The sequence below is a fragment of the Thunnus albacares genome, chromosome 4 (assembly GCF_914725855.1).
Source record: "Thunnus albacares chromosome 4, fThuAlb1.1, whole genome shotgun sequence".
NCBI lineage: Eukaryota > Metazoa > Chordata > Actinopteri > Scombriformes > Scombridae > Thunnus > Thunnus albacares.
This window is the reverse complement of record NC_058109.1, coordinates 3,261,965-3,287,616: the sequence shown is the minus strand read 5'-3', so window position 1 is coordinate 3,287,616 and position 25,652 is coordinate 3,261,965. Positions and strand designations below refer to the sequence as shown.

At 38.1% G+C, this 25,652-nt stretch overlaps 1 protein-coding gene and 1 long non-coding RNA gene across 2 annotated transcripts; one reads left to right on the top strand and one right to left on the bottom strand.

Moving 5' to 3' along the window:
- Nucleotides 1-1,791: 1,791 nt before the first annotated feature.
- Nucleotides 1,792-11,758, bottom strand: eif6 (eukaryotic translation initiation factor 6). The gene is made up of 7 exons (XM_044349807.1): nucleotides 11,657-11,758; nucleotides 10,373-10,507; nucleotides 8,771-8,856; nucleotides 7,974-8,149; nucleotides 6,985-7,161; nucleotides 6,605-6,789; nucleotides 1,792-2,768 (listed from the first exon to the last, which is right to left on the bottom strand). The coding sequence occupies exons 2-7, from the start codon at nucleotides 10,477-10,479 to the stop codon at nucleotides 2,759-2,761; spliced, it is 741 nt and encodes a 246-aa protein (XP_044205742.1). The 5' UTR covers nucleotides 10,480-10,507; nucleotides 11,657-11,758; the 3' UTR covers nucleotides 1,792-2,758.
- Nucleotides 11,759-16,302: 4,544 nt separating this feature from the next.
- On the top strand, nucleotides 16,303-25,410 carry LOC122981416. Its single transcript, XR_006403231.1, has 3 exons — nucleotides 16,303-16,503; nucleotides 24,131-24,258; nucleotides 24,926-25,410. It is a non-coding gene; the product is annotated as an uncharacterized LOC122981416 (long non-coding RNA).
- Nucleotides 25,411-25,652: the final 242 nt, after the last annotated feature.

The following is a 25,652-nucleotide window of genomic DNA, read 5'->3' as shown; positions in this document are numbered from 1 at the left end:
AATATAAAAGAGTTGGCATTGAATTTTTTTAGGAATTACTGTATAACAATTATCTCTTCTTTTTGTATCTGCTCCTCTTCTCTGTACGTCTGCCTTTGTTTAATAAGACTTTATAGACAAGAAAGGATGTGATGCACTACAAACCTTGCATGTTTTGACAATTTTTTTTTTTTATAAATGTATATTGATTTTACGCAATATAGATATAATCGTATTGTTTTATTTAGAGCAAAAAAAACAAGTCTTTTTAGATGTTTCCCAAACCAAAAACTGAAAATAAGTGTATGTGTATGTTTGAAACAAACAAAAAAAATGTGTGCGTATAAACGATCATATAATCGAGCTGTATTACAAAGTGTTTTTTTTTTTCTTTAGGCTTTCTGACATTGTCACTGTTTGGAGGGGTGTACATAGACGCATTGCTACAACCTTATTCAAAGCATTTGCCAATAATAATTAAAAAAAAGTTGCCTTTAAAACATTTTTCTGGTCTGTTATCTGTTTTCATGGTGAGGAAGACGGTTTTTCATTCAGTGTTTTTGTTAGAACATGTTTCATATGAACCAGTAGACGACACCAGAGACCATCAGCCATCAGTAAATTTTATTAGTAAAAATACTTAATTACAAGTTAAAGTCCTGCAATTAAAATCCTAAAAAAGTAGATTAGAAAAATGTACTTTAAGCACCAAAAGTAAAAGTTCTTGTTCTGTGACTGATTAATGATTCTATATGACATCATTAGATTGTTAATTGTTTGTGTTGTTAAAGTATTAATTTTGGAGTATTTCTATGTGAAATATTGGATAATTTGACCTCTTTTGGCCTTGAACAGTTATTGAAATGAAACCATGTGAGAAGTCTGAAGCATCAGAAACATGAGGAGCGTCGACTCGACCGTGATGAAGAGTCACAACCCAGGAAGGTTGGAAACTGGTTTCATCTTAAACAACACTTTGCTTTTTATAAGCTCGTCAGGTTTTTATGCAAAATTTTGATCTGAAAAGTAACTACAGTTATCAAATGAATGCAGTGAAAAATCAAGTAGCATAAAATGGAAATACTTTTTTTTTAACTACAAGTGCCCTGAAATTTTACAGTATTTTTTGTAAATGTACTTTACTCAAATACTGTGGAGAGGAAAGAAGAAGAAACAATTCTGCTACACTAAGTCGTTAGTTTTTAACATTCTTTAATCTTTGCTTTTTTTGTAAAATATGGGGTCATGTGATCTCTTTGCACCTCAAACCTTTATAGAAATAACCAAGTTCAGAGGGGAACGACTAACGACTCAGACATGTGAAATGTGACCCCGACTACACACTGCTTTTTGTAAGACGTCAAAAGCCAAAAAGGTTGGAAACCACTGGTTTCATCTTTAACAATGTGTTGTATTTTAAAAGCTTGTTATATTATCCATTGTGTCAAATCTTCATCTGAAAAGTATAAAGTAGCATCACATGGAAATACTCAAGTAAAATACAAGTAACTCAAAGTTGTACTTGAGTAAATGTAGTTAGTTATAGTTTAATCTTTAACAATGTGTTGAATTTTATAAGTTCTTCATGTTTAATGTAAAATCTTAATCTGAAAAGTACCTCGTAGCTACAACTGTCAAATGTAGAAGTGTAAAGTAACGCACAATGTAAATATTTAAGTATAAGTATCTGTGTAAAATGTATTTACTTTCCACTGTTTGAACACATCATCTACAGTTAATTAAGACTTTTTACTTCTATATGTGGTGATCAGTGCTGATGAATTTGAATCACATCAGAAGAAAACAAACAGATAAAAAGAGGGCGATTCATTTTATTTTACAAGACAGACATGAAGTATTGTTTGTTCAGAAACATCATCCATGTTTAGATGCGGCCTTGATTTGTTACAGACTGAAGTTAAACTATCTGTAGTCCATGTTGCACGATCTGAATCTCATTTAAGAGTCTGAATAGAAAACTTTGATCTGTTGACGTTCTTCTCTTCAGACTTTTAACATCACAGACACTGAAATCAAACTCTACCTGCGTATATTTATCTAACTGCATTGTTTACACTTGTTATTAGTTCTGCTTCAGACAAAAGTATCACTCGTAAACCTTCAATAATGTCTAAAGTCTTCAAGCATCAGAAAAAAAACGTTGTAATGTGGTGACGCAGCTGGCGGCTTCGGGATGAAGTCGATGGGAAACTCTTAACAGCTGCAGGCAAAAAACATGTTTCCTGACTGACTTTAAGTGACTAAAGCAACAAACTGCTGAGATATCGTCTTCAGGGAGGCGAGTCTGTCGAAGCTACCGACAGTTTCCTATCAGGGTTTATAAGAATTACGTCCAGGCTCCTACAAAATAGAGTTTAGATACAGGCACATAAACACATTTGAATTTATTCATTTTAGCACAGCCTTGGTCACTTTTTATATATCCAAACCGAGAAAAAGTTCAAAAAGTTAAATCTGTTTCTTTCAATATTTCCGCACCGTTTTCCCTCCAGCTAACTCATCAGATTTGTAACCGACTGATGATTTTACAGAAGTCACCAGAGGGGAAAAAAGGCTTTTAGAAAGATTAAACCAAATGTTTTAAAAAAGGTAGAAAAGGATGAGTGTAGTATAAGGCTGCAGGTGGGAGCTGTGTGAGGGTGAACTGTGAGGAAGGAGGTGTTTGAAGTTGAGAATCGAGGTCCGGCGGCTTGTTGAGACGAAGGACAACCGGCAGCAGCAGCAGCAGCAGGAGGAGGAGGAGACGGCAGACGGTGGTTTACGCCATGCTGACAGGAAACAGGAAGAGAGAGAAGATGGTTGGAGTGACAGGAAAACAACATTTAATGGCTCTAACTCAGATTAAACAGGAGATGGACTGTTCTTCAAACGCCGGCAGAGAGGCAGCGATGATCATAAAAATACACTGAAGCTGCAGCTTTTACAGGCAGATGAACGTTACTGATACATCATAACTATAAACAATGAAAATATGAAACTTTCCAGGAAGTCAAAGTAATCAGATTTTAATCCAAAGATCCCCTCCAGACATGTTTGAAGATGAATATCAATGATCAAAATATTCCACTTTTAATAATAATTTGTGTTTGATTTTTCCACAAAAAAAAAGTGAAACGACCTTGTTATAAATTCTCCCTCATTAAAAACATCCTGAATCTCTGAATATGTAAATATTATCGATTTGTAAAGTTGAACTCATCCTCAGTGTTTGTACACATCACATGTTAGTTTCATTCTGGATCACGATTGGCTCCAAACTAGTTGTGATGTCACAAATCCTGCTGGTAGACAGACGTGTTAAACTGAGATTTAAAGACGAGCTTCAGCAGATAAACGTGAGAACGAACACAGACGTCATATTCTGTTAACTATTTTTAATAATCGATTAATCGTCATTTTTCAAGCAAAAACACCAAATTGATGCATCCACGTTATTAAAACTGAAAATTTGCTGTTTTTCTTGTTCTTACGTGATTCTAAATTAAATATTTTGGGGTTTTGGACAAAACAACATAATGGATGATGTCATTCTGGGTTAATGTGAAACGATTCATCAGAAAATAAATGTATAATGTAAATAATCGTTAGTTGCGCTCCAGAAAGATGATGTTAATGTGTTTTCAAGTGTTAAATTACATGAGACTGTTAAAGACATTTTTAATACTGAACAGAAGGTCAAACTGAGACCTGCGATTATTTACCAAGTACATGAATTTATTGACCTTACTTCAAATAATTTATTACTCTCCAGCTGTAAATAACAATTCCTTGTAATATAATTAATCAATTAGCACAACCTTGACCCAGATAGGTGGCAGATAATTAAAGTATGGATTAACCAATTACAGATTGATTAATTAATTGAAGTTAATTAAAGTTTTAGTTAAAGTCTCCTGGGCAGTGAGTGGAGGAACTTCCTGCAGCTGCAGCAGCTACAGTGAGACTCCTGCAGGTGATCGACACTCACATCGTCTCACTGTAGTTTAGAGATGAAGAACGTCTCCTGACAGCCGCAAACACGTACAAAAAAACTTTAACTAATACATTTAATTTACTGAAGAATATTTTTTCCTTGTTAAGACTTTAATACTTTCTAATGTTTTTTATTTTTTTGAGGAAACTGAATTCAGGGCTGTGTTTGTTTGTTTGGAAGGTTTGTAGAGCTGCAACTAAACTATTTCATTATTGATTCATCTGCAGATTATTTTATTTGGTCCATAAAAATCACAAAAAATTGTGCAAAATGCCTGTTTTGATTTGCCAGAATCAAAGATGACATCTTTAACTGTCAAACAACAACAGTCCAAAACCCAAAAATATTCAGTTTACTGTCGTTTATGACAAAGAAAAGCATTAAACTCACATTTGAGAAGCAGAAATCAGAAAATTTGGTGCATTTTTGCTTTAAAAAATGACAAACAATAATTCGCTTGTTAAAACAGTTTCTGTTGTTCAGCTAATAAATGAATCAAATAATCGTTGCAGCTCTTTCGGTTTTTATGTGTTTTATATGCAGTAAAATAAGTTAAAACTAGGCTGCAAGTGATGAGTTTATAAAATGAACAGATGGAAGCCTATGTGTGTGTGTGTGTGTGTGTGTGTGTGAGTGAGTGTGTGTGTGTGTGTGATGTATTAATGAGTCAGTCTGTCACATAAGTGCGAAGGTTGTGAGTGTTACAATCATTTCTGTGTGAATGTTGGTGAAACATTAAAAATTTGGGTCAAACAAGATCTGAGTTGTTGTTCTCAGTGTTCATTTAAAGAACTTTTTAGTCTGAATATATGAAACACACGTGTGAGTTTACAGCTTGTTTAACAGGACGGTGTTGCAGCAGTTAACACACTAGTAACGTGTAAATCGGTTGCTAGGAAACATCTGTAGTGCCGTCCAATAAGAAGCAACAAACTGTGTAAACAGGAAGCATCACAAGCTTTAATATAACTTCCAAAATAACAGTTTTAGGGGTCAAAAGATAAAATGGTTTGTGATTGTAGGTGTGACTTTGCAGAAATATGTGTGTTTTAGAGTTAGCAGTGTTCAGTTTACAGTAGGAGGGAAATATATCAGATTATGCTAAGCTAACAGTTGTTATTCAGTCATTTAGTTGAATGTTATTGGCATAAAGGTTTGTAATTTGTGGTTTAGTGTGTTTTTTTTGAGTGTGTGTCAGGTCAGATATGTCAACTATATTCTATATTAACCTCTTTTACTCTTCAGTCTAAACGGTGAATCATCCCCCGTGTGTTTTTTTTATGCTCCAAGTCTATTTATTTCTCCTCCGTCATGTTTAGTGAAGCGTAATCTGCACCGACAGCTGTTTATATGTTCTGAACTTATTAACAGTTTCTATATTGATTGATCAAGGCTCCCGGTCTGCTCGTTAACTCGCCTGTTTCACTACAGGCAGATTCACCATCGCCGGCTACGGTGGGAAATAAAAAAATCAATCAATCAAATATAAACACAGTTGATTTCTTCCCCCTGCAGCCGAGATGAAAACTATTTTAGTTCGATACATTTCTGTTGTCAGTCAGCCTGGTGAAGACAGTCTGTCTGTCCTCTCAGATCCTGGACAGTCGGATCTGACAGAGACGCTGAACTAGAGATGTGCAGAGATCCCAGTATTTGTATTTGTATTTGAATAAAAGTGGAAAGAGGCTTAAAAATCCTGTTTTTGTTTTTATGACACTTTTAATTTCAGAAAATTAAAGTGTTCATGAATAAACTAACTTACAAAGGAGGTCCCTGCACCGGGTCTCGAACCGCAGTCTCTCAGATCATGACATGACATGACGACTGCGCTGACTACTGAGCTAAAACTTTACTCATCGTCTCATTGCAGACAGACCTCTACCTATTTATACACCCATAACACAGAGACAGCACAGCGTGTAACGTTTAGGGAAGAACTTCAAAGGCTATTATTACTTTGCACTTTTCATTTATTGCCTATTTTTTACAACCTAACTTTGTGGAAAGGAGAAGAGGAACAACAGGTTATGAAGAGTCTCTTGGGAGCTCAGCTTTATCTCTGGGGAACACCCCCAACAAATAATTTTTTAAATATTTGTATGAAACAAATATTCGTATAAAACCCACTATTTGTGCTTTGCTGAATAATGTATTAGTATTCAAGCACACCTCTACGCTGAACGCAGGTCAGAGTCAGTGTGGACTGAACGGATAAAACGTTTCAGCAGCTCTTAGACGCCGCTCTCATCTGTCTATGTTGAGTCCCAGTTACACTCAAAGTCGTGAAACTTGAGGTGAACGTATGTAGAAAAAGCTGCCTGCAAGTCCAAAGTCAGGGCTTCAACCTGCTCTCAACACTTCGTTTGTTTTTTTTCTACCTTGCAGACAAGCCTACAGCTTGTCACACATTCCCATAATGCAGCGCTTCAGTTCAGCTTCTGTCTCTAACAGGCAGTCTCAGCTGCTGTCTCCCTCCCGATGGGCTCAGAGCAGCCATATCAGACTGAAACTAAGGAAAAGCGTAATAGGTCCCCTTTAAGGTGAGGAGCTGAGGAATTCACAGTGTCAATGAGTGTCCTCACAATTACAGTAAGACGTGTGTACGTGTGTGTGTGTGTGTGTGTGTCTCACCTGTCGATCAGCGAGTCTCTCATGCTGGTGGCGATGGCGGAGGGCTGCGCCGTGTCGCTCAGTCTGAAGACGCTCTCGATGACGGACAGCTCCGTGCTGGTGGTGTCCAGCCCGCAGAACGCGCACCAGTCATTGACCACCATCCCCGCCGCGATCACCTCACTGCCCCGGTTCACTGTGCCGGCCTGAACAGGAAGTTAGCTTTACTGTCGCGTTCAAAATTCAAACTCATTTTTTTTTAGCCGTGCTGGCGGTGTCGCTGTCGGCACGGCAACATCTGGACAACCATTAGATGACACGATTAGATGCTGCTTAACACCTTCATGCTCCCCAGAGGAACTGAAGTGGTTTTAGCTGTTGACTCTCCGTCCGTCACTCACCACGAGGGGAACTTGTAGCAGAGACGACAGCTCGTCCTGGTCTTCTATAGACGTCTTCGGGTGGACGAGGCCTCCCTGGTTGCTGAACGCGCAGTAGGAACCGACCAGGACCTGCTCTGCTACCGTCTGACGGAAAACCTCCACCTTCAGAGTGTCTGCGAGCATCTCCTCTGTCTCCTGAGAGCGAGAGAGACACGCAGCATGTTGTAAGAGACGTCAGCTGATCTCTAATCCTGCCAAACGTCACCGAGATGTCGTCTTTAACTTTTAAAACTGCTTTTTTTTTTATACTACTAATGATCAAATAAAATAATCTCTTGATTAGTGAGCTCTGCAGCAGGTTCACTTCACAGGATCAGATCAAAACTTGTCAACAGTCTGACTATCGACCAATCAGCTCACTGGAAAAACACAGTCATCCGTACTAAAAGAGAAACAGAGAAATATTTATAGATCACTAGAATCACTTTGCTGTTCCAGGATGTCAATGTTTCCACTCTGGATTTAAAACATAACTTAGAACTGACTGAGGAATAGTTTCACATCACTAAATATTAAATTAATGGTGATTCTGGCTGAATTTTAACAGCTTTTAGACTCTTTTTCTATCACTGTGGCTGAGAAAAACAACTTTTATTAGGAAAAAAAAATCCACACTGTCAACTGGGTCCAGAAAGTTATAAAAGCAACATTTCATTACCTGGAAACAGAAACATTACAGTCTTACATTACTATTAACTGTTGTCAAATTTGGCAATTAAATAATTGTTTCAGTAATTTTTTTTTTAGCAAAAATTACAATAATTTGCTGGTTGCAGCTTTTGAATGTGAGGATTTGAAGTTTTTTTGTGTCATACCTGATATTAGATCATATATGATTAAATATAGGATGAAATATAGGAATTAACTGAATAATTTAGCAAATGTGAGTTGTGTGAACGTGTGTGTGTGTGTGTGTGTGTGTGTGTGTGTGTGTTTGCGTGTCTCACCCTGTCCAGGTCGGGGTGGACGAGCGCTACGTAGTCGTTGCAGGCGATGACGTTGCCGAGCGCTGACAGCCTCTCCTCCACTCTCTGGATCCTCACCGAGTCCGGCAGACAGTTTCTGATGTGCTGCAGCTCCTGGTCTGTCGTGTTGTTGGGAACCATCAGACCGTGACGGTTACCTGGTTACGGGACAAACAGTGATGTCATCAGGTGCACAAAAGTGTCTGCATTGATTGACATCTGAAAAATCTCAAAAAAGATCAAACGTCTGAAGGAAGACAGACTTAATCACTAAACCTCGTCCGTAGACGTAAACAAAATAATATTTAACAGGGTGAAGAAAGTTTCTGTTAACATAATACACAGGTGTTACTCAATAAACTAGATTTGGATATTTGTGTGTTTTGTGGAAGATGTGACGAGACTTTGATTCATCTGTTTTCTTCACTGACACTAAAAATCTTTTGGACTGATGATGAACTTTCTTCAAAGATGAAGCTCAACCGTCGACTTTGAGGAAACTCTTGGAGCAGTAAGGAAATACTTCAGACTGTGATCATGTAAACTTGCTCTTGATTTTATGGGAAATATTTTATTCACAACAGCAAATTCTGAAGCCAAAAAAACAAATTTCAGTGTATTTAAAGCCTTTTAGTGTATATTTAGACAGCCTGAAAAACTGTCTCTCATATAAAGGAAACCCTAAAGCACCACCTTTATTGTTTATTTATTTGTGATCGTATGTTTATGTATAAGGCAAGGTGTGTGTATGTGTGTGTGTGCATGTGTGTGTTACTCACCCACACACATCCTCCCGATGATGCGACAGCCTGCGATGGAAGCGTGAACCACTGGGATGGTTTCTGACAACTCCCCTTCAAACACACTGCAAAGTGTTAGAGATGAATATTAATAATATGAATATGGTCTCAGACTTTTGGACCTGACTGTATTTCGACACGGTTTACTCCTGTTTTTAAAGACATTTAACAGCACACTGATGACAGATCTGTCAATCATATTAACAATTTAAATCCGATGTTAAAGGACAAGTTCACAATTTTTCAAGTGTGTCTTAAAACAACAGTCAGGAGCCCAAATGAACATTAAAGCTGTTTTTCTTGCTGTAATCATTCCTCCTGTTCATACTGACCATTAGAAGATCCCTTCATAATGACCTTACAATGGAAGTGATGAAGGACAAAATCCACAGTCCTCCTTCTGTGCAAAAATGTATTTAAAAGTTTATCTGAAGCTAATATGAAGCTTCAGCGTCCAAATGAGTCAAATCAAGTAGATATCTTTCAACGTTACAGTCTTTTTAGTGCCAAAGTTCCTCTTTTTGTTACTATACTTCCACCTGCAGCTCAACAGGGAAACACTGTCTGAGGAAACACAAAGAGGGAATTTGATGCTAAAAAGACTGTAAATGTGTCAGATATCCACTTGATATGACTAACTCAGACTGCTGAAGCTGAATATAAGCATCACATCGACTCTTAAATGACTGTGTGGACACACTGTGGATTTTATCCTCCATCACTTCCATTGAAAGCACATTTGAAGGATCTTTTAATATCCAGTATGAACAGGATGAATGATTACAGCGAGGAAAACCTCTTTCACTGTTACTATGGACACCTGACTGCTGGTTTAAGACACACTTGAAAAATTGTGAACCCGTGCTTAAACAATAAACCTCCATACATCTGCTTAGAAATACGAGACAAAAGAGGCTTCAGAACTTTACTGAGAATCATCGAATTTTTAAGTTTTCTTCAGTATCAAAGAAATCCAGTGACAGTTATCTGTATATCCATGGCTACAATACAAACATGAGCTGCTAACAGCTGATTCGGAAGACTTTTCATGATGCCAATTTGCCAAAAAAAAAAAAGCACTAACCTAATGTGATTCCCCCAAACCTGCATGCTAATATCAGACATCAGAAACATGTCACAACATATTTTTCTATATTGACCCACATCTGTAAGTACAGATGTACTTTGTCATGCAGGACTGACTTATGTCACTAAGCTGACACACCTCATCTTACCTAACGTCATAAAACAGAGATAACACTTTGATTACATCAGCCAGTGAGGCTCAGATCTCGTCAGAGCAAAAGAATTTACTTTAGCCAACATGCTGCTACACAAACAGCTACACCAAGCTTATGTAGCTGCCAGTGGTGGAAGAAGCCAAATCTTCATCTGGAAAGTAACTAAAGCTGTCAAATAAATGTAGTGGAGTGGAAGTACAAAGTAGCATCAAATGGAAATACTCAAGTAAAAAACAAGTACTTTAAAACTGTATAGTATTTGAGTAAATGCACTTAGTTACTTTCCAGCGCTGGTATCAGCCTGAGTGAAACGTGTTGTGTGTTAAAGGTAAAATTTCACCTGTAGAAGTTCTCTGAGCCGCCGACAGCCACCAGGCAGTAAGAGTTGGTGAGTTTGGCGAAGCAGCCGATCTCGTTGTTTTTCTCAAATGATGCTCTCACAGCCATGATGGAGGAAACACACTGAGTTCTGTAACTGTACACACATCATATAATGAGCTCTGTAACTGTACACACATCACACATTGAGCTCTAACTGTACACACATCACACACCGAATTCTGTAACTGTACACACATCACATAATGAGTTCTGTAACTGTACACACATCACACACCGAGCTCTGTAACTGTACACACATCACACACCGAGCTCTGTAACTGTACACACATCACACACCGAGCTCTGTAACTGTACACACATCACACACCGAGCTCTGTAACTGTACACACATCACACACTGAGCTCTGTAACTGTACACACATCACATAATGAGCTCTGTAACTGCACACACGTCACACATTGAGCTCTAACTGTACACACATCACACACCGAATTCTGTAACTGTACACACATCACATAATGAGTTCTGTAACTGTACACACATCACACACCGAGCTCTGTAACTGTACACACATCACACACTGAGCTCTGTAACTGTACACACATCACACAACGAGCTCTGTAACTGTACATACTGAGCTCTGTAACTGTACACACATCACACAACGAGCTCTGTAATTGTACATACTGAGCTCTGTAACTGTACACACATCATATTCTGAGTTCTGTAACTGTACACACATCACACAACGAGCTCTGTAACTGTACACACTGAGCTCTGTAACTGTACACACAACGAGCTCTGTAACTGTGCACACATCACGCAACGAGCTCTGTAACTGTGCACACATCACGCAACGAGCTCTGTAACTGTACACACATCACGCAACGAGCTCTGTAACTGTACACACATCACACAACGAGCTCTGTAACTGTACACACATCACACAACGAGCTCTGTAACTGTACACACATCACACAACGAGCTCTATAACTGTACACACATCACACACTGAGCTCTATAACTGTACATACATCATATACTGAGTTTGTTAGTCCGGTTATTTACGAGTTGAACAACTGTGACAGTTTAGCCGGACTAAGCTATCACAGCTAGCAGGCTAACTGGCTCGCTGGTGTTTTATAAGTTAATATTTAGCAGACAGAAGTGAAACTGTCCCACAAACACGCGCTTTATTAACGGGCAGCTTCGGCACAACACACAGTACAGTCCTGTTTTTAAATAACGCCTCATATTCAGTGATAAGCGGAGTAAACTTACCTGAGAAAGAGTTGTGGCCTCCCAACATGCGTGCTCGGTGATTCCCGTGAACCCCACGTGTTCACTTCCGCTTCAGGGTTAACGTGGTGACGTAGTACGTATATCCGTTATAAAAAGGGTCTCATTCAGAAATGCTGTATAAATATAATATAATATAATATAATATAATATAATATAATATAATATAATATAATATAATATAATATATTATAATATAATATAATATAGTATAATATAATATAATATAATATAATATAAACATAAATAAAAAAAATATCAAGAGTTACGATGAAAAATCCTTCCTGGATAAAAAGGTTTTTAAGCCTGTTTTTTAAAAAACAGTCCGTTGGCTATAAAGAACAAAAGACTAATCAAGTTTTTGTAACTTTACAAATGATAAATAAACATTTTATTTTCTTTGTGAGCTGCTGAATGTAAGACGGTATTTCAGTGAAAGCAGTCCTGTATTTTCCAATAAAAGCATCATGTTTCATAATACAACAGTTTTCTGATTCTGACACATTTGTTGTTTCTATCCTATTTTATTACAAATATGTTAACGTAATTATGTTAAATTGTGTTATAATGTAATGAAATCAAGTTATGTTATGTAACATTTGGGTCTATATTTCTCTTATTTTTCTCTAGTGTATGTATTTTATTCTATATATGACATCTTGTTATATTTTCACTGGATTATATATTGAATTAATCAGCACCCCGTTTCTCTCTATTCTATTCTATTCTATTCTATTCTATTCTATTCTATTCTATGTTATTCTATTCTATTCTTGCTTCACAACTGCTGATGCTGAGCATCAGTGTGTGTGTGTGTGTGTGTGTGTGTGTGTGTGTGTGTGTGTGTCTTCTATAAACCGTATTCCTCCGTCAGTAACCTGCATAGCAACTGCAGACACCGCCGTCCTCTCTCTTCTCCCGTCTCCTCGTGCAGCAGCGGGATCGACACTCAGAGCCAATCACGTCGGCCTCTCGGTGTGACGTCTTGTTTGTTGACATTTCCATTAGCTCGCCACCTGCGTGACGTCACTGCAGCAGGTTGGGGTTGGGGTTGGAGGGGAGGCGACGAACCAGAGCGAGACAAAGAGCATCTATGAGGAGAGAGAGGTCTCACTCCTCACTGTTTTTGTCTGACTCACATTCAACATCTGTTGTTGTTGTTGTTGTTGTTGTTGTTGTTGTTGTTTTCCTACTGGGTGGCTTCCAGTGAAATTAAAGTAGTAAAACATGTGAAAGTAAACAAGCCTGAAACATTAATATTAATCATTTAATATCACTTTGTATTGGTTTTTATTATTACTGTTTGCCTTTGTTACTGTTTTGATCCAAAATATCTCAGAAGAAATTGTGTTAATATATGAACTTTCTTGATTAAGGCACCTTGACTGTTAAATGACCAGTCAGAGGAAATTAGGCTAAAATAATCAAATCATAAAAAATTAGTTTCTTCTTTTAAATCGCTTCTAAAAACACATTTATTCAGACAGGTTTTTATGGGAATAACTCTCTATATGCTGCCACTCAGGAGTTTTGGGGCCACTGTTTTTAATTGTTTGGTTGTTTTAATCTCTTTTATGACCTTTTATTTCTATTTTTTATTAATAGTATTATTTTTATTCTCTATTTATCTATACATATATATGTTGCCAAGAGATTTAAAGTACATTCCTGGGAGTCTTTGAGGGGATGGAGGAGACATCTTCTCCCTGAGTCTCCTGCTACCGTTTCCTCAGCAGGTGAAAATGGTGTTAAACTCTGACCTCGCTGGACTCTGCTGGATGTGGAGTTTTTCTATAGGTTGACGGTCTTAGATAAGCACCAAGGGGCCAATCATGTAAGACTCCTTTGTTTGCTGAAAACTGTCAGAAACATTGAGCTCTTTTCTCCTTGGAGACAACACTGTGTGTGTCGACAGTAACGCCTCCATTTATTGTCATAATATATAATCAACTACATCAGTGGTTTTTTGTATTATTTCATGAGTGTTTGCAGGCAGTTTCCACAATATTCATTATCAAGAGATTGTTATCTTCTCATGTCTAATTATTTTTTGACGTCTTTATATTGTTTTTCCTTTTTCTCTGTATCGTCTCACACATACAGTATTTATTTGTTTTATTGGATTGTTGTGTACTGATTAGTTTTTCTGTTCATTTTCTTTATTTCTTGTTGTCATTTATTTTTCCTTGTAATTTAAAATTATGTTAGTCTAGTTTTTTTTTGCTTGTTTTTTCCCCTGTTTTGTTATTTGTTTGTTTGTCTTTCTACTTAAGTGGAGCAGAGCTCTGTTGTATAAGTCTGCGGCTTCTTAATCTCTTCAGTCATATCTTTTATTTTCATTATCTGGATTTTATTCAGTATTATGTATTTGCAAATAAATTAAAATTAAATAACAGACCATTGTATAGCAGGTGCTCATGTTTCTATGGAAGATGATTAGGGCCACATGTGAAAAATGTATTTGAGTTCTGAGTTTAAAGTCATAATTCTGACAATAAGGTTTTATTTCAGAAATGTCAGAATTTTGACTTTAAACTGAGAACTGATATTAATTTTTCACATGTGGTCCTCATCCTTCTCTGTATGTTTAAGTTTCATCCACACAGATTTTTATATATAATGTTAATAATAAATAATTTGTCTTAGCTAGCCGTCATGCTAACTAGTTGGATGTTTTCACCAGATAAAAGTCTTGCAGGAGAAGAATTTTAACAACATCCATCTTGACAGTTAAGCATACTGTCGGCTCTCATTCTCATTTATTTGAGAGTTTTGTGATATATGTCCCACTGTTGCAGCCTTGTCTGCTACTATAAACACCAATATGATCTCTTCTAAACTAAAAAATCTATTTTTGTTTGTAAAGGTGACAAAATGTGTTACTTTGAGGCAGAATGTGAGGTATGTAAGCTTTGTTATGGGAGGCTCTCAACCGCCACAACTATCAGCAGGTTGTAGCTTAGACGACCTTGATAAGAGCTTTAAAAATGGCATCAAAGGAAACAACTGTATGGTGTCTTTATTTGCCACACTAGCGACGTGGCTCAGTCTGAACCACTTTAGTCCAGACTGTTATATGTCACCAACTGTTGAATCTACATTACATTTGATACAGACATTTGTTTGTCACACAGCAGACATCAAACCTACTATAAGTCTTCCAAACTTACAGAGTTGCGAGGTGTGATGGACCATCATGTTTTCCCATTTCAGATGTTGCTTTAAAGGACCAGTGTGTAGGATTTAGTGGCATCTAGTGGTGAGGTTGCAGATTGCAACCATCTGAATACTCTCCCCCCTCCCTTCCAAGCGTGGAGGAGAACCTACGGTGGCGGAAAAAACTTGTAAAAGACACAGAAGGTCCTCTCTAGAGCCAGTGTTTGTCCATTCTGGGCTACTGTAGAAACATGGCGGTACAACACGGCAGCCTCCTTGGAAGAAGAACCGCTCCCTTTTGGAAAAGGGCCTTTCTTGTTTTTTCACGGCCACCGGAGGTTCTCCTACACACTTGTAAGGGGAAGGAGGGAGGGGAGGGGTGTTCAGCTTGTTGCAATCTGCAATCTCACCACTAGATGCCACTAAATCCTGCACACTGGTCCTTTAAGTCGGGCAGTGATATTTTGTTTAGAAACGACACTACGCTAAGTGTAAGAGACATTTTTTTCCGATGTCACACTGTTGACTAAGGTCATGTCTAACGCACATGAACAGTTGGTTATGAAAAAAAGGAGATTTACTGATTCAGCCAACATACAGACGGTGCTGTTTACAGTACATGTGTGGATGTGACACAAAGTGTTGCTCTAGAGAATGGCATTCTGTGTGTGACGGTTCAAAAGACCAGACAGATCAGTTTATCAGTTTATACAGCTGAGATGATGGAGGTGATTATTGGTCTGCAGTGGGTAGAAGAAGAAGACCTGACAGAGTCGTCCTGTGTAATGACTCTGCTGCAGAGTTTATAAAGCCTGAAATCAATCAGGGAAGATTTATTGTTTGAAATGTTGTAGAATTCAGAGAATGGGAATAGTGGTAGAATTATATTGGATACTTGCACATTTGGGATTAAAGAGTGATGAATTTGCAGACAGGACAGCAAAAAGAGCATGAAGTATAACAGACATATAACACTAATTAAAAATAAATTATTGGAACTTTGGCAGAAAAAGTGGGATGAGGACAGTAAAGTCAGAACATACTATAAGATACAAAAAACAGCTCAAGCACAAAGTGTTAAAGGAAGAAACAGAAGAGAGGAAGTAGCGTGATCCAGACTGAGTTTAAATAAGACACTATTTCTATTGGGAAAAGTAAATTCACAAGCATGTTCACATTGTAATATAACTAGAAATGCTGAACACGTATTAACACACTGACAGAGAAAGAGTTAGGTTACAACAAAGGGTGAGAGAAACCGAACGGGGACGGGATTTGGAAGGAATACTAGGAACTAGTGGTGATAAGGTGAGACTGATTAACAGAATATATTATAGTTGCTTTTGTTTTTGTGTTTATTTAGTAGGATATTGTAAACTGAATCCTGTTCTATATACTCCAGTACGGCAGGTGGCGGTATGCACCTATAAATTGGTATTTAATCCGCCAATAAATACAAAGAAGAAGAAGAAGAGTGAGCAGGCCTTCTGTATGTCCGGTGCAGTCGTTACATGGAGTGATCCCTCTTCTCACATATAAAACATCTTTGCAGTCAGCCGCTCCGCACACACGTCGGACGGGATCGATACTCTGCCTGGAAACACCGTAAACTAACCGGAACCAGCGGCTGACAGAGACGGACGGGTCTCGTAGGCTACGTGGGGGTCGATTAGGTGGGATACAATTAATTTCTGTTCCTGACAGCAGCTAACAGCTCACACACACACACACACACACACACACACACACACACACACACACACACACACACACACACACACACACACACACACACACACACACACAGGTTGTAAACATGTCAGCTCTCTGCAGCCACAGAGGTGTTTGTAAAGGTGTTGAGGCTTTAACCTGCAGTCTGTGGTCGACATGAGACCAACAAGTTACACTAAAAATAAACCAACAAACCATTTACACAAGATTATTATTGTATTGTTGTTATGTAAACCTGTTTCCAACAATATTATATCATAAAGAGTCAAATATTACCAGTGTTAGAAGAAGAACCCAGATCCTTCACTTGAGTAAAAGTACTAATGCAGCAATGTAAAAAAGTATAAAGTATAAAAAGTCCCACTTAAGTAATAGTACATAAGTATTATGAGCTTGGTGTAGTTAAAGTATTGCAGTAAAAGTACATAAGTATTATGAGCTTGATGTAGTTAAAGTATTGCAGTAAAAGTACATAAGTATTATGAGCTTGATGTAGTTAAAGTATTGCAGTAAAAGTACATAAGTATTATGAGCTTGATGTAGTTAAAGTATTGCAGTAAAAGTACATAAGTATTATGAGCTTGATGTAGTTAAAGTATTGCAGTAAAAGTAGTGGTTTGGTCCCTCTGACTGATATATTATTATATATGACATCATTAGATTATGAATAGTGAAGCATCAGTGTTAGAGCAGCATGTTACTGTTGTAGCTGCTGGAGGTGGAGCTAGTTTACACTACTTTATATACAGTTAGCTAGTTTAGTCCAGTGGTTCCCAACCTAGGGGTCGGGCCCCTCCAAAGGTTCAGCAGATAAATCTGAGGGGTGGTGAGATGATTAATGGGAGAGGAAAGAAGAAAAAACAAAGTTCTGATACACAAATCTGTTTTCAGTTTTTGGACTTTTTCTCTAATCTTTGATTTTTGGTGAAATATTGGATCATTTGAACATTTATTGAAATGAAAGCATGTGAGAAGTTTAGAGGGAAAAATCACTATTTGGTGGAGCTGTTAACAACTCATAGACATGTGAAATGTGACCCCGACTACACACTGCTTTTTGTAAGACGTCAAAAGACAAAAAGGTTGGAAACCACTGGTTTCATCTTTAACAATGTGTTGTATTTTAAAAGCTTGTTATATTATCCATTGTGTCAAATCTTCATCTGAAAAGTAACTAAAGCTGTTAAATAAATGTAGTGGAGTAGAAAGTAGAAAGTAGTATCACATGGAAATACTCAAGTACAGTACAAGTGCCTCAAAACTGTACTTAACTACAGTACTTGAGTAAATGTTCTTCCCACCGCTGAATATTATCCTTCAAAATCAGATAAATAAAAGTTCAGATTGCGTTTGCTCTTCCTCTGATTTTACTTTATGTCTTGTACGTGTCTTACAGTCTGACGTCCATCAGCAGTCCTGAGTTAATGAAGCGTATTCATTAAAGAGGAGGAAGAATAAAGCCGAAGCAAACTCACTCTCACTGTAATCCAATCAATAATGCAGCTCGGCTGTAATTAATCTGCCGCTGAGACGTTATTTATCTTAATTATTTGTCAGCAGATGAACCTCATTCATAAAGGAGACTAACACACAGTTTCCTACCATGAAAAACACTCACATGCCAGTTTATTAGGTTTAACAGATAAGACTAATACAGTACAAAACAATATCGCTGCAATAAATCATATCTTTATGAAGGTTATAATGTTTAGTTACTATTTAATCTGAGAGATGTTGATTTGTTTTATGGCAGCAGTTTATGATGCTGTTAAACTATTTGGTTCCCATTTATATGAATTAGAGGCTGTTTACACTGTTTACTGGTTATAAAATGTGTTTCGATGATCTGAACACGAGCGGACAACCGAGACACATCGATGTTCACACCTGTGTGTCTCATTACTGCCGACATCACCTCCACTAGAAGGTCAAAGGGCCTCGTGCACAGTTATTACATCAGTCTGACGCCAGATGTGTTTCACATGGGCCGGAGTTTACATTACAAATGAGATGTGGTCAGATGTGTCTCAGACCACCTCAACGTGTGGTTTGAGTGATCGGATGCGTGTCGGTGGACGTTCACTTGTGATCCAACTGCTCAAAACACATTTTAAAACTGAGTGTAAACAAGGTCTAAAATAAATAAATAACACGTCTCTAAATCACATTAATTAAAACTGAACATTATAAGTAGAGCTGCAAGTTGATTAATCTATTAACTATTTTGATATTCAGATAACTTTTAATCACGTTCAAGGCTGCAACTAATGATTATTTTCATTATCGATTAATCTGCAGATTATTTTCTCATTAACTGATGAATCGTTTGGTTCATAAAATGACGGTTAAGAGACGAAGGCGACGTCTTCAGATGCTAAAGATATTCAGTTTATGATCATGTTTGATGGAGAAAAGCATTCAATCATCAAGAATATGAAAGCAGAAAATGTTTTGCTGTTTTTGCTTGAAACAATTAAATATGCCTGTTAATTTCCTTTCAATCAACTAATTGATTAATCAGCTTTTCGTTACTGTTTGCTGGATATTTGCTGGTTGCAGCTTGTTGAATATATTTGGGTTTTGTACTGTTGATCAGACAAAACGAGACATTAGAAGACGTCACTATGAGCTCTAATAAATGAAAACAGTGTTTTTCACTATTTACTAAAACAACTAATAGAGAAAATAACCTGCAGATGAAGTTATAATGGAAATTCTTATTATTTGCAGCACTAATTAATGACCTAATCAATAATGACGGTCAGTATTGCATCATACTGTATTTATTATCTGAGTATGACTAATAAACTGGCCCAGCTGTTGTCTGCATGTGTGTCTCCTGCAGGGATTAAACCTCTAATCCTTGAAATATGAAGTCAAACGGGGACAAACGAATGAATCCCGCAGGTCACATGTAGGTTTTTTTTTTTTCTGTCGAGTAAAAGACGACAAAAAGATTCAGTTTATCTGGAACTGAAGAGGGCAGCAGCGGAGACGAGGAGGCACGAGTCAAAACAAAACAGTTTCTGTGAGAAAGAAAGAAAGAAAGAGAGAGAGAGAGGGGGGGGCGGCTATATTTAGCTCGGCTTTCTCTCCAGCTGTGACTTGTGCTGCGCAGACAGCTGGGAGGGGAAGCGAGGAAGCGACGGCGCTGAATGATGACTGAGATGCTCTTAAGTTCATGAATGAAGCGTGTGTAGCTCAGATTAGCTTCACACTGCTGCTCGGCTCAGATGAAATATGTTTTCTTTGGAAAGAACAAGAATAAAAGGATTCCTCAGAGAAGTATTTTTAACCAGATATCAATTTTGCACCATAAATCCAATAATTCTCTTTTCATCTTCTATATTATACTCACCGCTTTGCTCTGCTGATGTTATATTTTCATATTTTTTATGTGTGTCCAGCAGAAGGTCCCGCTCTGATGTTAAATGTCGTTGTGGAGTTAAAGGTTAGGCCTGTAATCAACTTTTATGTGAAAATTATCACAAGTTATTGCTTCGCAGTTCAGGCAGAAAGCCATCGCCGTTACTCATTTGTGAGGCAGTTAATTCCTCATTTTAAAGGCGTGCTCCCTGATTTTACTGCCACACACATTACTTCTTCTGCTGGCTTATTGACACACCGGTTACGATCTGCGTTTGTCATCGTGTTATGAATGAAATCTAGTTTGTCGAGTGTGAAAATATTCAGCATAAAATATCCTGTTTGTTCTACAATCTACGTCTCAGCAGCCTGAACCAGCGAGGACACTGAGACTGTTACTGTAGTACAACTTTTTACTTTTTACATTTATTTGTCAACTGTAGTTGAAGTAGAAGATGTCAGAACATACAGTGTGGTCGGCTTATTGGAATGTATTGTGATACATTAAACTACCCGACAGTTAAGTAGTTAAAATTAGCTGCACACCAACCGTCTACAACAGAAAAACGCTGTTTACACATCGATGCATCAGCAACAACAGCCTAAAAGATTAATCGATAAATTCAATAATCCATTAATTGCTTTAAGTAAGTAAATCAGTAAACTTTACATAGAGGACACTGAGACTGTACTGTACACGCTGACTGTAGTAAAATAATTGATGAATTGATCAGTTTGTTGGCCAACAACCTGGTTTCCCAACAAATCTGAACAATCACAAGTTGATTAAAATGATCAGAAAGAAAAATATGTTTCTGTTACATAAAACGATTTTCATTTTTGCTTTTTTTGCTGTGAAATTCAGGAAACTTTCACCTCTTCAGTTCTGAAATGTAACTAAGTTCTGTACTTGAGTATACATTTGAGGTACTTGTACTTTACTTAAATGTATATATACATATATATAAAAAGGTGTGTTATATATGTTGTTGAGTTGTGTACTTACATTATCCCAAATGTTTCCAACAATGTTCAAACTCAGAGAAATCTGTAATTTAATCAAAGTAACGGACCGTTTCATTTGGTCGCCTGTCGATGGTGTCATACCTCCTCTACCAAAGAGTAAACACGCACGAGATGCATACGGCGGCGCTGTGTTTGTCCGCTACAATGGCGTCTACCAAAGAGTAACTTACACACATACAAGATAATACATCGGCGTTGTGGTTGTTCCACAGAAACTGTTATAAATGGACTTTTATTCAGTTTTAAGCCTCATTTTCATGATAAATTTAGGTGATTTTTAACTATATCTTTTAGCTGGAAGAAGGATTTTAGTCATTGGACGTCTGGATCTTAAGTTATCAGAGAAATAAACTGGACAAACGTTAGCAGCAGCTCAGCTAACAGCCCCTCCAGGAAGTTTGGTGGTTGCCGTACATCATCGGAGAAATATTGATTTTTTTTTAGGTAAAACAGCTTTAATTAGTATTTTTAACGATTTCAATCTCCGGGTCCGTTTGTTCTGAAGAGGAGGAGACCTCTGCGGATACAAACATCCTGAATGATGAACACTGGAGTAATCCTATCCTGGTGAAGCTGGTTATTTAACAACGAAGACGACAACTCCCATGATCCCTTGCTACTTCACACCGTCATCACACTCCGTCTTTTGTTATTGTTTTGATTGAGACGCTTAGCGGCTGAAATTACATATTGTGCGTTTAAGTGTTACCATTAGGGCTGCTGCACTACTGAGGTGGTAATTAAAGTAATTAATCAAATGAAAACACCAAACATGTTTGTTCCAGCTTCTCCAATGTGAAGATTTGCAGCTTTTTTTGACATCACATCTTTATAAACTGAATCTGTTTGAGTTTTTAAAGTGTTGTTCAGACAAATCCGGAAGCTTGTGATGACATTATTTTCATTTTCTGACATTTTGTACAACAGTCAATGAATAAAAAAAAGAATCAGTAGTGAAATGAATCATTAGCTGCATCTCTATTGGGTGTCTGAGTTTGTTTTTGTCTTGAGAGGAGGAGAAAAAAACCCTACAGACATCTAAAGACCCTTCTCATCATGTCTAATTTCCCAGCATGCATTACAGACCACCGGGAAAGCTTTCAGCGATCGTGTAAAGTGTTGAGCAGAGTAAGATGATCCCATCAGCTGCGTCCGCTAAACTGATTGTGTTGTGTTTGATTGGATTGGCGTCCTGGACAGATCATTCTGGGAGGGATTAGAGATGTCCGAGCTGATAACCAGCAGCGGCTGTGATCTCTCTCGTCCTCTCTATCAAACCTCTTTCTATCTCTGCCTCTCTCGCTCTCCGTTTTATTCCCTGAAACGCTCCAAACACGCCTCCCAGCTGAAAAATATCTGACTTTTTCATCTGTGAAGCTCCGAACATGATTAACCTCCCACGGAGCCCACGTTGACCACCCCACTATACATGGTGGTCTAAGATTTTACCCAGTTTGGGTCGATATAGCACCAATACAATACTGGGTTAATGTTACCCAGTCGGTTATTTAGCCCCAGTGTTACACACAGCAAGCTTTAGCTTTTCAATCAGGAGAGACTCGGTTTACGTAGTGAATGGGGTTTAGACTCCATTGTGATGTGGCCGAATATGGAGGGGGCGATGAAAGCATGAATAGGATAACCCGCCCGATGGAGTCTAGACACTGGTGGCGGTTGATGAAGAGGCGTGGATTGAGGTCCTCGGGGCCTTGCCAGAACGTGAGGTTGGGCGGACGAATGATGATCCGGGATGGAGAGGCGAAGAGCGAGCTCCGGTGTTGCGGCTGAGGAGGTGGATGGGGTGGGGGTGGATGCGATTATTGCCTGAAGTGACAGCTGACGGCGACAGAGAGCAACACGGTTTTAAAGTTAGACAGCTAGGCCGTGATTGGTTGTTTAGGGATCATGGAGAAATCTGATTTGTTAACTAGAAGTGACGCGACTAACAGCTGATGTGAAAGCGGGAGGGGCCGAGAGAGAGAGGGAGAAAGAAGAGTGAAATTATGAATGAATGAATGACGCTGAGCTTCATATGTGCATAATAACATTATATCTTTCTTGCAAATACAACAGTTTCTTTTTTAGAATTTCTTCCTTCAGTGCTACTTTTTATATTCTACTTTGCTCTATTTTTGTCTTTTTTTTAATGGTTTTTTATTCAATTTCGACCTGTTTGGGCTACAACTTTATTAAACCCTGTGCTGAATGACGACAGTAAAGCTGAACCTTCTACCTTCCACCTGGAAAAAGATCAAAACCAACAATGCATCAGTCTGTCTCTCGATACTTTCCGACTTTTCTACCCTTTCTATGGCACTCGACGCCAAAACCGTTCCTATTGAAGACCTAAATCTTTAAAAACTGCCACAATATATATAGTTTCAGATTTTAAAAAAAATGCTTGGAAATGTCCTAAAACAGCCGCTCACTTTAGCTTTTAGCAAACATTACACAAACAGGAGGAAATAGTGCATGTGTTGGGGACTATTTTCAGCGGCGGATGAATCCAGATTTGGTGCTGTAGTGAGTATTTCTGGCAGCAGGACAATGTGTGTGACTACTGCGATGTGACTCATTGACGTGTTGTTAATCGTTTTTGGGCAACGACGGAGCTCCTCTAGCACAGAGGAATAAACTGTATTTGGAAACACACTCAGTATTTGTTAGTAGATCAACTAACTGTTGGTTTTGGTCTTAAGATATTTCCATCCTGATCCTTTAATCTCGAGTCTGTGTTCACACTTCCTGTATAGATTTTCATCCACTAGCTGAAGGTATTAACTACAAGCTGAAGTCATTCTGAAAACATGAAAACTAAAACTAACTTGTATTCTGCCATTTATCAATATCAGCTTTTGTGGGTGTTAAAATGCTCGTCAGAAAAGCACAATTAAAGAATTAATAACCTGCAGTCAAAAGCAGAAGTGTTGCTACTTTTGCAAAACAAAGGAAATCATATTTGATGTTGACTCATACAGTGCAGAAGGATTTCACATCAAAACAAATGAGTCCAAACCACATTAAAAACAATTACAGCAACTTACGTTTCCAGTTACAATATTTATACTTTTCTTTTTGTCTGTAGAGAAACTAACTGCAGATGTGACTGGTTATTAAACTATTGTCCATTGAAGACGTTTGTCACTGTGCACGCTCACACCTGTGTGTTTCTTCCAGGTTGATGAGTGTGATGATGGGAGGAGAGCAGAGCCATGAGAGGAAGGCTGAGAAGACAGAAGAGGAAACATCAGGAGAAAAACATCAGGAGTCTGTCAGTACGGACAGATCTGCTGCTGCTGCTGAAGGTAAATGTTCATGTTCAGTAACTAAGTACATTTACTCAACTTAATTAAAGCTTTGAGGTACTTGTGCTTTAATTCTATGCAACTTTACACTTTTCCTCCCCTACATTCATCAGTATTAGTCATTAGATACTTTTCAGATTAAGAATTAACTTCAGAAAACATAGTAAACTAATAAAATACAACACATTTTCAAGGATTTAACCAGTGGTTTCTAACTTTATGGGGCTTGTGACCCCTTAAAGAGGACATATTCTGCTTATTTCCAGCTCTATATTTATATTCTGGGGCTCTATTAGAATATCTTCACGATTTCCAGTTAAAAACTCCTTATTTATCTCATACTGGTCCTTTATGCAGCCCCTCAGTTCAGCCTCTGTCTGAAACAGGCCGTTTTAGCTCCTGTCTCTTTAAGGCCCCGCCTCCTGATGAGCCCACTCTGTTCTGATTGGTCAGCTTCAGGAAGCTTCCTCCGGCTCCGGAGGCTTCGTAAACAAACTACAGTAGCAGGATTTCACTTCTTTTTCTCCTTCTTTACTCCAAATGTCAACTTATCAAATCCATCCGTACATGTTGGAGCTGAATCACATCTGGAAAGCAAAATGTTTCTGTTCACACTGAAAATAAAACCCAAATTGCTGCATTCTAGTAATGTGTTTTACTCCTACAGACACCGCCGGCGAGCTGCCCCAGTGCCAGATGGGAAACAGGAAGGTGGACAACATGTGTTTCATGATCTCGTGCACCAACTGGTACTAAAATGGTCCTGGTACGACGGGTTCATATGTTAATGTGAGCAAAACTGAGAGAGTGAGAAGGTGGGAAACGTGGAGTTTGAGTTGTGGGCCAGATGCTGCATTCATGAACCCACCGAAAATCTCAGTCTCACATTCTGCGCTGCTCAGCTTCTGCTCCCAAGAGGACTTGTTTTTGAATATCCTGCAGTGTTAATATGATGGTAGAAGATGAGTCAGGCTCTTTAATGCTGAATTTTGCTTTTGTGTTTAAACTTTTAACCTGCTTCATTAGATAAGATCCTGTCCTTGTTTTACAGCTCAAATAATAAATATACATACAGCCTGTATTATACACTGACAGGAGCTAAATGCTATGTGTAACTTACATCTTTTAAGCTCATTAAATGTATCAGCTGGTTGGCTCTCTCTCCTGTTCTTGTGGTTCAGTAATCAGGAAGTTTACAGCAGTTTGGAGTCGCCAAAAGTCCTTTTTGGGAATCCGCCTGCAGCTGTTCATGAAAGAAACACTGAAGTTTCATACTGTCTTCTTCCAGTTTCAGTCAAGTCTTCACTAGTTTGTTGACAACCATACAACACTTTACCTTTACATATTCTGCATAGCAACAGCTGTTCTTCCTGTAACCACACAGTTAACAAGGT

What these genes read in the sequence shown, in the direction of transcription:
- eif6 (XM_044349807.1), bottom strand. Translation starts at nt 10,479, where the DNA reads ATGGCTGTGAGAGCATCATTTGAGAAAAACAACGAGATCGGCTGCTTC. An exon ending in TCCACCCCGACCTGGACAGG is followed by an intron (nt 7,162 to 7,973) that starts GTGAGACACGCA and finishes TCTCGCTCTCAG; the next exon opens with GAGACAGAGGAGATGCTCGC. An exon ending in TGCTACAAGTTCCCCTCGTG is followed by an intron (nt 6,790 to 6,984) that starts GTGAGTGACGGA and finishes CTTCCTGTTCAG; the next exon opens with GCCGGCACAGTGAACCGGGG.